Source organism: Physeter macrocephalus, chromosome 8, assembly GCF_002837175.3.
Source record: "Physeter macrocephalus isolate SW-GA chromosome 8, ASM283717v5, whole genome shotgun sequence".
Lineage (NCBI taxonomy): Eukaryota > Metazoa > Chordata > Mammalia > Artiodactyla > Physeteridae > Physeter > Physeter macrocephalus.
Window position 1 is genome coordinate 64425071 of NC_041221.1, and position 11902 is coordinate 64436972.

Here is an 11902-nt window from a genome sequence, read left to right on the forward strand (position 1 = left end):
GTGAAGTAAGTCAGAAAGAGAAAAACAAATATCGTATATTAACGCATATATGTGGAACCTAGAAAAATGGTACAGATGAACCTGTCTGCAGGGCAGAAATTGAGACACAGATGTAGAGAACAAACGTATGGTCACCAAGCGGGGAAAGCGGGGTTGGGGGGGGCTGGTGATGAATTGGGAGATTGGGATTGACATTTATACACTAATATGTATAAAATGGATAACTAATAAGAGCCTGCTGTATAAAAAAATAAATAAAATTCAAAACTTCAAAAAAACAAAATAAAATACACACTAAAAAAAAAAATACAAAGCACAGCACAACACAATCTGCGGTTGGTTGAATCTGCAAATGTGCAGATACAGAGACCAAAAAAAAAAAGTTATACTCGGATTTTTGACTGTGCAGGAGGTCAGCGCTCCTAACCCCTGCATTTTTCAAGGGTCAACTATATTTTGTTTCAAGGTCAACAGTATTTGAGAACTAACCCTGTTCAATCTACCTTCTCTGGCCTAAAGAGCTTTGTCTCCATCTGAAATGGGAGCATTCAGTAAGCCAAGCTCCTTTGATTTTTCTGAATTCCATTGCCCCATTCCCTACTAATGATGCATCATTCTCTATTAATGATAGTAACCAGGTATCATAAATTCATAGGAGAGAAAGCTGGGTAAGGATTAAAGAAAAAAAGAATTTCAAGAGCAAGTTGGTGAAGACCAAGTGGATAAAACAAACAAATATAAATGGAAGGATAAAGTAACCTGATAGGGAACGTGTAACTATGACCACAAATGAAAGACCAAGATAGATAAATCACAAGTTTGAAATTCTCACAAGTTAATCACCAAAAAGCCTAAGAAAGGATGTTACAAAAGTTTATCAGTTACCAGGAGTTGCCTTTTGTGAGTGAGGGCAATCTACTTCAACCTTTTCCATTTAACGCACCATACTGGCATCTTTTACATCCAAAGACGGCAGTTACAATGCAACCTCCGTTAGAATCAGTTAGACTAAACAGCCCAGTACAGAACTTTCAGCGCCCCCCGACCCCACCATGTGTAGCCATTATTCTTAGTAGACTCTATTCCTGTGCCTCAGGGATCCTGAGCTCCATCTCCTTTTCTGTGATTGCTACAGGCCAATCTGTTCTGGTGCTTAGCTCTCAGGTGGTCCCAATACACACAGAAATTGTGGCACTATTTCCTAGGCCCAAAGAGCTGCCCCAGTTTTGCTACCTCTATAGGCATTGCTTATTATATCAGTCTGAGTTCGCGGTTGCAGAAACCAATTCTGGCTAATTTAACCAGAAATGAGTTTGAAGATATCCTAGTAGGTCACAAAATCAATAGGAGAGCTGGAAAACCAGGATCAGAAAGTTAAAAAAAAAAAAAAAAAAAAAAAGCTGGGACAAACAAAAGGAAGCCCCACAGCACACACAGCAGGAACCACAAGTGACAGGCTAGCGTGAAAGCCACTGCTGGCACCAGGGCTGCTTGTCCTTGCTCCTGCAGGCCACCACTGCTATCGCAACAAACTCTAAGCTGTCCAAAGTCCTAGGTAGGAACATACCAACAGCCAAGTGTAGGACGTATGCCTGCACCGTAACTGCTCAGGGGCAGGGAGAGAGCGTCTCACCTGCCTAGGCTTCCACTGGGGGCGGGGCCCTCCTTCCCACCAAGGCTCACACAAACAAGGATCCCACAAACTAGAAAAGGAGTCTAGAAGGCGTGGCAGCAAAAAAAAGCCAAACATCTACTATATATTTTTCTTTTTTTTCTTTTTTTTTGGCTGCGTTGGGTCTTCATTGCTGCGCATGGGCTTTCTCTAGTTGTGGCGAGCAGGGGCTGCTCTTCATTGTGGTGCACGGGCTTCTCATTGCAGTGGCTTCTCTTGTTGCGGAGCATGGGCTCTAGGCATGCGGGCTTAAGTAGCTGCAGCACGTGGGCTCAGTAGTTGTGGCGCACGGGCTTAGATGCTCTGCGGCATGTGGGATCTTCCCGGACCAGAGATCCAACCTGCGTCCCCTGCATTGGCAGGTGGATTCTTAACCACCACGCCACGAGGGAAGTCCCCTCTACTATATATTTTTCCATCATTATCCCACAGCTATGACACTGTGACCTGGACATTCATTCTTGACCCTTGTGGGAGGTATGGGGACAGAGACTCTGAGACACTCACCCAGCTCCAGCTCCGGAGGCTCCAAACTCCTTGAGACATTAAATAGGAACAAAGCCATTCTGAAGATTTAAACACCCACTAAACACTGTAGATGTGCCTGAAGAACTGCAAGGTATTATGGATTGACAGTCGCCTTGAAAAAGACTTGAGTTACATTCCAGGCCTCAATAAAAGAAAATGCCAAACATCAACAAAGATTCTAAATGAAAATAGCAATTTCAGACTAATGAATAATACATTTAAAAAATGTCAGACTTCAGGCAAACCTGAAGGCCTATGGAGCAGTTAGGGTCTAGCCTGGAATTTGGCTATAAAATGTGGGCCCTTCCTTCTTTTTCAGCCCCATGGCTGGCATTCTCATCCAGGCAACATCACCCCCGCCAGTTACCTTAAAAACCTCACCAGTTTCACTACCTTAAAAATCTATTCTATTACTACCATTCAATTAACTCTATTCTATTGCCTTTTTTTGGCCACACGGCGCGGAACGTGGGATCTTGGTTCCCTGACCAGAGATCGAACCCATGCCCCCCCGCAGTGGAAGCACAGAGTCTTAACCACTGCACCACCAGGGAAGTCCAATTAACTCCATTCTAGAACACAGACTTCATTCCTACTCAAAACACGGACCTTGGCTGCCTTTTCCTTTTACATAAATGTCAACTCCATAGCCAGGTATTTAAGAAACACCACCAAGTTTAGCCCTATGACTTCCTGACCTAAAACTTCTTCTCCAGCCAGGTTAGTCTCCTCCCTCTTCTCCCAGTGAAGCTGACTTAGGTATATCTGACTGAGAGCCGTGGTCCTGTCACCTGAAATATGCTCCCCTTCCCATCCCATCTGACCATCCAGACCCTATCCCATTCTCAGGACCCAGATGGACGTCCTCCACCTCCCTCCTCCAGGAGATCTCACAAAACTCCAGTCCACACCGACTGGGTCACAAACACAATTCCTGCACTGACCAAGACAGACAACATTACCATGATACAGTCTGGTATGATGTAGTGAAGCAGTGGGAAGGGCGGCAACTGGGGGGAATTTGCTCCAATTAAAGACTTGCAGGTTCACAATTTTTTAAGACGTTGTGTTACAAGCTAATAACATTAGGTGCCTGTGGGGAAGGGAACTGGGTGGAGAGTTTGTTTTTTCTCTAGTCAGTTCCAGATTTATTTATTCCAGGTCTATTATCACACTGTTTAGCCCTATGGCATTTTAGTTTCTGATAAAGCAAAAGGTCTTGTTGCCCAAGATTTTTTTGGCTACTTTTCTGCCTTCTCTCTTCCGGATGAATTTTTACTACTGTCGACTGAAAAAAAATGGACGACCTAAAACTTCAGAATCATGTATTATTTGGCGAACTTTCTCAGGACTTTGAGCCTGGAAGGCAGCCTCTCAGATAGCTCTGAGAAACTGCTCTGAAGAGGTAAGGGGAGAGCCAAGATATATAGAAGTTTTGTAACGAAGTCCAGATAGTGGGAATATCAAAAGATTAATTAAAGAAAACCACATATCTCAAGTTCATTAACCTGGCACTTTTCTATGTATGGGAAGATGCAAGAGTCTGGGCTCACTGAAGTCATCCCTTTGACATGCAGCTTAGCTATCTGGGGCCAGTATCCTGTGCTCTCCCATCCTGAGTCCGCTCAGGGCTCAACAAGGTGGCTGCAGTGGCTGATCATGGCTGCAACATCCTTTGTTTACTGATAATGGCAGGCAGCATTCTTAGTCCACAGTATCCAGAAGCAAGTGGGGTACTGGTATGGAGCAGAGGTGCCTAAAAGAAGTCATCCTATCATTGTAAACTTCCAAACAATACAATTTATTGACTACTCTTTTACTGGAATGATTTTAAAAATTGAAAATAAAAGCAATATGTACTCAATGTATAAAATTAAGAAGAGAGAAAATAATTTATGCTGTCTTTAAGCCCTCTATCCAGAAATAACTACTGTTAACATTGTGACTTTTCTGTATTTTTTTGCTTAAGCCTTTACATGGGAAAAAGTAAGAATAAACTATATTCTATCCTGCTCTTCCCCCTCTACCCCCGACTCTATTTCTATTGTGCATTTGAAAGTTATTTAGCTTCTTCTCATCCGGGACAAACTAGCATTTAAGGTATTAAAAAAAAACAACACAACTTGAGAATAAATAATAAAAATAAGAAAGCTTCAATGCAAGTTCAAGGCCTGAACCCCACCTGGGGGAGCAAGGTAGAAGGGAAATTTTTATTGTATATACTCTTTTGTACTTTGTAAATTTTGAAACACATGAATGTATTACCTTCACAACATACACAAAGTTGAAGAACAAAAATGAGGAAAAAAATTCAGTGATTGAAAACACAATGCCAGTTAAACAAAACAGCTGTGTCAACCCAAGGACTGCCAGTGTAGTACCTCTAAGCTTTTGTTACAGGTTCCTTTTGGTTAATTAATTCAATACTGCCTTGGTTCTGCTACATATCTTTTTTATATATGCATACTCTCTCTCAAAAGAGATTGCAAAATTAGGGAGGAAAAGAATGTTACATTTCTTTCGTATCTTCTTCATCGCCTAGGACTTGGAAAACACCTATGATAAGTACTCAATATTTGGAACCATAAAAGTTTAGAATGGAAAAAGACCTTAAAGATCTAGTCCAGCCCTGTCATTTTATAGATGAAAAAAACTGATGCATAGGAAATGTACAAAATTTATCCAACTATCACAGGATAAAAACTGAGGACTTGAGGAAATGAATAAAAACAAAAGAAAAACAAAACTCACAATCACAATTTTAAGCTTTACTATAAAAACAAAAGGTGTCCACTAGAGGGAGCCAATAGTCCATTAACTTGAAGAAGTTCCTATTGGCCCCTTCAAAAGACCTATAGGGTAATTAATAATAAAGACTTTTTCCCAGAGCCACAGAAAATGACTAAAGGGCCATATGCCTCAATCAATGTAAATTTGGATTTCTTTCACTAGAGGTACAAATAGAGACTTTTCAAATCTGCAGCATTAAAAAAATGTTATTAGCATATAGTAAAATTGATTCTTTTTTTCTTTTGTGTGTGTGTGTGTGTGTGTGTGTGTGTGTGTGTGTGTGTGTGTGTACTGCTCTATCAATTTTAACACACATATACACTTTGTAAAACCACCATCACAATCAGCAAACAGAATAGTTCAATTATTCACAAAAAACCTCCCTCCTGCTCTGACTTAGTCACACCTCCCACTGCACTGGATACGCACAGATGCGTTCCATATACATGTTCAGTGTTTATCCATTCACCCATAGGAACATTTGAATTAACAGAGCTGCTATAAATATTCAGGTACGGAAGGGTAAGCTGGGACGAAGTGAGATGATAGCATTGACACATATACACTACCAAATGTAAAATAGCTAGCTAGTGGGAAGCAGCCACATAGCACAGGGAGATCAGCTCGGTGCTTTGTGACCACCTAGAGGTGTGGGATAGGGAGAGTGGGAGAGAGATGCAAGAGGGAGGGGATATGGGGATATATGTATACATATAGCTGATTCACTTTGTTATACAGCAGAAACTAACAACATTGTAAAGCAATTATACTCCAATAAAGATGTTAAATATATATATATTCACATACAAGTTTTTGTGGGAACATAAGTTTTCATTTCTCCAGGGTAAATGCCCAGGAGCAGGAATACGAAGTCATATGTAAGTACATGTTTAACTTTAAAAGAGACTGCCAAACTGTTTTCCAAAGTGACTACCAATCTAGGCTTCCCACCATCAATGGAGGAGATTTCCAATTGCTCTGCATCCTCTCTTGATTTTGGCATCATTAGTATTCTTATTTTAGCCATTCTACTAGATATGTAGTGGTATCTCACCATGGTTTTAATTTGCATTTCCCTAGTGCTAATGATGTTAAACATCTTTTCAAGTGCTTATCTGCTGTCTGTATATCTTTTTTTTTTTTTTTTTTGGCAGTACGCAGGCCTCTCACTGTTGTGGCCTCTCCCGCTGCGGAGCGCAGGCTCCAGACACGCAGGCTCAGCGGCCATGGCTCACGGGCCCAGCCGCTCCGCGGCATGTGGGATCTTCCCGGACCGGGACACGAACCCGTGTCCCCTGCATCGGCAGGCGGGCTCTCAACCACTGCGCCACCGGGGAAGCCCCTGTCTGTATATCTTTGATGAAGCATCTTTATATCTTGATGAAGTGTCTTTTCAAATCTATTATTTGTTGAGTTTGTTTTCTTACAGTTGAGTTTTGTGAATTCTTTATATATTCTTGATACCAGTTCACTGTCATATATGTGATTTACAAATATTTTCTCCCCAACATTCGTTTGTCCTCTCATCCTCTTAACAGTGCCTTTCACACAGCAAAAGTTTTTAATTTTGATGAAGTCCAATTTATAATGTTTTTCTTTTATAAATCATGCTTTTGGTGTCATGTCTAAAATCTCCTTGCCTAACCCCAGGGCATAAAGATTTTCTCCTGTTTTTCTAAAAATTTTAGTTTTACATTGAATTCTATGAATGAATTTCTGTATTAAAAAAATTAGGTTTAGGTTGAGGTTCATTTTTTTGCATGTAGATGAACAGATGTCCAACTGTCCCGACACTGTGAGCGTTGGTGGTATAGCGGTAAGCATAGCTGCCTTCCAATCGTTCCAACATCGTTTGCCGAAAAGACTAGTCTTTTTCCTTTAAGTTACCTTTACATCTTCATCAAAAATCAACTGGCCATGTTTGTGTGTGTTTCTGGACTCTGTTCTGTTCCACTGACCCAAGCGTCCATCCAGCCCTTCACCAACACCAGTCTTCATTACTGTGATTTTATAGAGTAAGTCTTAAAACTGGGTAGCATGACTCCTGCTTTTTAAACAAAGAACAGTGAAAGTCACGTTCAAGAAAGCTGACAAAATCTACACAACAAATTTTAGGTTCAAATTAAACATTTTGGAAATAAGCCAGAAAAAAAGCAAATATGAGGGAAAAGACAGAAAGAAAAGGAGAGAGAAATGAAGTAGAAGAAAAAGAAAAGGGGAAAGAAGTGGGAACATGCCAGTCATACACATAAAGTGGTATAAACAGAGAAAGAAATAGAGAAGGAAAGAAAAAAAGGAACAGGAAGATAAAAAGAAAATGGTTCCCTGCACATTAGATCACAAGCACTACAGCCGAGCCAGTGAATTTCTATCTGTAAGCCATGAACACCTTGGTTACAACTGCATACCAGAGCTAGCATCAGTAGTAAGAACAGGGCAAGGGCTTGGTGGAGGCTCCAGACCAAGGACCCATCCTGCTAAAGATCTAAAATAGGCCAAACACTTTCCTCATTTAATAGTCCAAAACAAGCAATGATCATAATACACACTTCTATTTCTATATAACCCACTTCATTAGGTTTAAATAATCCTATGTAACTGTCTGTTCCCATAGATAAATGGGCTGATTCAATGATCACCATGGAATTTACTGATGTTTTGTTTAGAGGTTTCAAAGAGACAACTGTCTAGTTCTCTGAGGATGAACTATCCACCCTGTCTACCGTATGGGGTTGTCACAAAGATCAAATGAGAACATAAAGAATTGCTTCATAAACTGAAATTTCTTATAAAATTACAAGGTAGTATCACTGGTTCTCTTCATCCAAAGTCTGGGGCCACGAAGCTTTGTTAGACACAGATGACAGCATATGGCTCGACTATGAGGACCCTTTAGTGAAATCTAAAATTGTCTCCACCGGCAGCCAGTCCAGCTCTCTTTCTAGTCACCCATGTTACTAACAGCAAAGAGTGGTTCAGTAAATAGCTCTGGGCCCTCCTCTACAAAATCTCCTCTGTTAGGGACATTCAGATATTAGGATCTTACTTTCCTTTCTTACACACAAAAATTCACTATTTCCCCCTACTTTCTATACTTAACTCTTGGATTCTTGAAAAATAAAATCATAGTTAACAAATGTAAATGCAGTCACACAGCAAATATGACATGGTTTTAAACTAAAAATAAGATTTGACACATTCCAAAATAAAAGCTTCACTCATCATTTCTGTTATAAAATTCTCCTGTGGGGTGTGTGTGTGTGTGTGTGTAATTTCTGTCTTTAAAAAATACTCTAAGAGTCTTTATATTTCATGTTGCTTTCTCTAACTATGCCTTTCTGTAATTCACAGACCCAGGAAACCACCTATCCCCTGCTATATTTATGTAAGTGTTTAAGCTGCTTATGTTTACCTTACCTCCTTTATTTGAGAAGACAGCTGATCATTTAATATGTATTACATAGTACTTAATACATTACTGGAATTCTGTGAATATATGAACGTGTGTTGACTACACTAAATATTTCTTGTTTATGATTCTGTTTACTCATTCGGTCATTAGTTTATTTAATAAGCTAGTCAACCTCATGCCGTGGCAATGGAGGCAGTCTGACACGCCACAAAAACACAGGCTTCAGAGATAGAGACCTCAGTTTAAATCCTGACTCTTACTACTACCTGAGTGACTTTGGACAAGTCAGTAACTTTGGCCTCATTAATCTCCTAATCTTTAAGATCAAGATAATACCACCAACATCTACAGGTGCTGAGTTCAATGACGACTATGCAATGAGTCTGGCACATCACAGGTGTTGCTGGTATCAGTTCCTTTCTTAGACCTTAGAAGTAAGGTCTAAGAAAATTCTAAGTAAGAACTTAGCAAGATGCTGTACATCTGAAACTAATATAATATTGTAAATCAACTTATACTTCAATTAAAAACACATAGGCGGGCTTCCCTGGTGGCGCAGTGGTTGAGAGTCCGCCTGCCGATGCAGGGAACACGGGTTCGTGCCCCCTTCCGGGAAGATCCCACATGCCGCGGAGCGGCTGGGCCCGTGAGCCATGGCCGCTGAGCCTGCGCGTCCGGAGCCTGTGCTCCGCAATGGGAGAGGCCACAACAGTGAGAGGCCCGCGTACCACAATAAAAAAAAAAAAAAAAAAACACATAGGCAATTAAAAAAAAAAAAGAATCCCCAATGAAGTATGGCATGTGGAACCAAGGATAGAGTTTCCACTGCCTGATACTAATAAGCACTATGGTCTCAGAACAGGCTAAAATCACCCAAGATCCTAATTAAAAGTTGGATCAGCAAGCCAGAAATAACTGCCAAATGGAGAGACAATTAATTGCCCACCTGACAATCCTGACATCTAGAAGAGGGAGATTGCTGATGAAATTCCATGACGAAGTTAGATCCTAAACATACAAAGTCGTCTGGCCTTAGCCTTGGTGCTGGTGACCACCCTCACCTTGCTCTGCAGCCTTTCTCAGCTGCTAGTCCCCAGAGGAACCAAAGAAATGACTCAGATAGGAAACAGTCACGCTTTCTCTGCTCAAACCCAGGTGTCCCAGTGGCCCCAAAATGCCTCACCGAATGTGCTATAAGAGAATTCCTTATTCTTCTGTTGGAGTAAAAGGCAGCAAATATTAAGGGCCCGTCATCTTCGTTTCTTCATTTAATACCTCTCAGGTTATTAGCACTTTGGTAGCCCTCTCTGTAGATAGCTCAACAATTCCTCTTTTCTGGACTCGTGTGACTTCATTCCTCTTTAGTATTCTCCCATTCCCTGAATCCTAGGCAGGTCTCCTCCACCTCCAGCAATGAAACAGTCTAGCATGCAGTGAGGACAGAAGTGTCAGCATAGAGACATCCTTGCCCTCAGATTATTGGGTAGTAAGTGAGCAATCATAAAGCAGGACTAAAACATGAGCAAAAATGTTTAGGGAAAAGCAGACATGCACTGCAGGGTTAATCTGAGACATCGGGGAATTCTAGTACAACTCTTCATTATAGACCTGAGCTCCACTTAAAGATCAGACGCCTCTGCCACTAACTCCCTGAACACACACCTTCACACTGCTCAGAAAGGTGCAAGCCAGAACTACTGTTTCACCCTTTCAGGTTCCTCAGGAGAGGTACTAAGCTACTATAGCCATCCTCCCAGTGTGCAAAAGGCACAAAAAGTCTTCCTTACTGAAAAGCCACTGCAACAAATGACTACTTAAGGGGTGCTCTATGAAGAAAAGAGCACCAAGAAAAACTGCAATCAATTTTACCGTAGCAGCAGATTCAGTTCTCCACCCAACAAATCACAAGTAGAAGCATCACGCCCACGGACAAGTAAGTTCTTTCACATGAGGAAGTTTCAATAGACTGACCAGATCCACTGGTCCTCCCCAAACTCCTCCCCTTAGGGGCTGACTTGTTGCCATTACCTGTACAAGTGACGGTTGTCTTCAAAGTCTTCCTGGCCCCATTTTCCCTTGATGTCTTCAATAACGTGATTCTTCAGGAATTTTTTTAGCAGCTGGACCGTCTGTTTGCGGGTCACTTCGGGGCCAAAGTTTTGGCTGCGCCTCAACAGCTCGTGTAGCCAATCCACAGCTTCGGCCGCTGTGAAGCAACGTTCATAACTTTTGAAACGACAGCGATGTTTCCGTAACGGCATCTTGGTGCGAAAAAGCTCGACTGTTTCATTCCACTAGGGGCAAAAAGAGAGGAATGCATTTAGTGATCAATTGAGTTTTTTACAAGGTTATTACATCCCAAATATTTAAGACAATGAATGCAGTTTTTCCATTTAAAAGATTGCCTTAAGGGGACTTCCCTGGTAGCACAATGGTTAAGAATCCTTCTGCCAACGCAGGGGACACAGGTTCGAGCTCTGGTCGGGGAAGATCCCACATGCTGCGGAGCAACTAAGCCCATGCACCACAACTACTGAGCCTGTGCTCTAGAGCCCACGAGCCACAACTACTGAAGCCCGCGTGCCTAGAGCCCATGCTCGGCAACGAGAAGCCACCGCAACGAGAAGCCCGTGCATCGCAACGAAGAGTAGCCCCCCCTCGCGGCAACTAGAGAAAGCCCATGTGCAGCAATGAAGACCCAACACAGCCAAAAATAAATAAAATCTTTTAAATAAAAATAAATAAATAAAAGACTGCCTTAATAACAGACGGAGCCTTGAAATTGTTTTGTATTTACAACCTTTACACGCTAAAGAGAAAGTAACTTTTACAAATGCATTTATTCATGCAATAAATATTTACTGGAGATGCTGCCATTAATTGTCCAATGATGTGAACTTAACGGATTTTTACATTAATGAGAAACATGAACAAAAATAATGGTAAAACTGAGCTCAATATGCATAATTCACTTCTTCCAGCCCTATGTTTAATACAAGTTTACCTCATTCAGAAAGTATTTACTGTTCGTTACACGAAAGGCATTGTATGGGAAGAGGAAAAGGGAGATGCATAAAATATAGTGCCTGGTGTCAAAGCATATTTAAAAATTCTGCATTATATTTTCCTATTTAAAAAAAATCTACCTGGTCCGGGAAGATCCCACATGCCGCAGAGCAACTAAGCCCGTGTGCCACAACTCCTGAGCCTGCACTCTAGAGCCCAGGAGCCACAACTACTGAGCCTGCATGCTGCAACTACTGAAGCCCTCGTGCCTAGAGCCCGTGCTCCACAACAAGAGAAGCCACCCAATGAGAAGCCTGCGCACCACAACGAAGAGTAGCCCCCGCTCACCACAACCAGAGAAAGCCCGCGCGCAGCAACGAAGACCCAACACAGCCAAAAATAAGTAAATTAATTAATTTTTTTTAAAAAATCTAGGGGCTTCCCTGGTGGCGCAGTGGTTGCGCGTCCGCCTGCCGATGCAGGGGAACCGGGTT

General features: G+C 41.6%; 1 protein-coding gene across 3 annotated transcripts in view; it reads right to left on the reverse strand.

Annotated features, from left to right (window-relative positions):
• The window catches only part of DEPDC1B (DEP domain containing 1B), a 109889-nt gene that overhangs the window by 88981 nt on the left and 9006 nt on the right, over positions 1 to 11902 (reverse strand). For all 3 annotated transcript variants that reach the window (XM_024122893.2, XM_024122880.2, XM_024122884.2), the window contains exon 2: positions 10431 to 10696. In XM_024122893.2, the coding sequence (XP_023978661.1) occupies positions 10431 to 10696 (266 nt within the window). The remainder of the gene's footprint in view (positions 1 to 10430; positions 10697 to 11902) is intronic.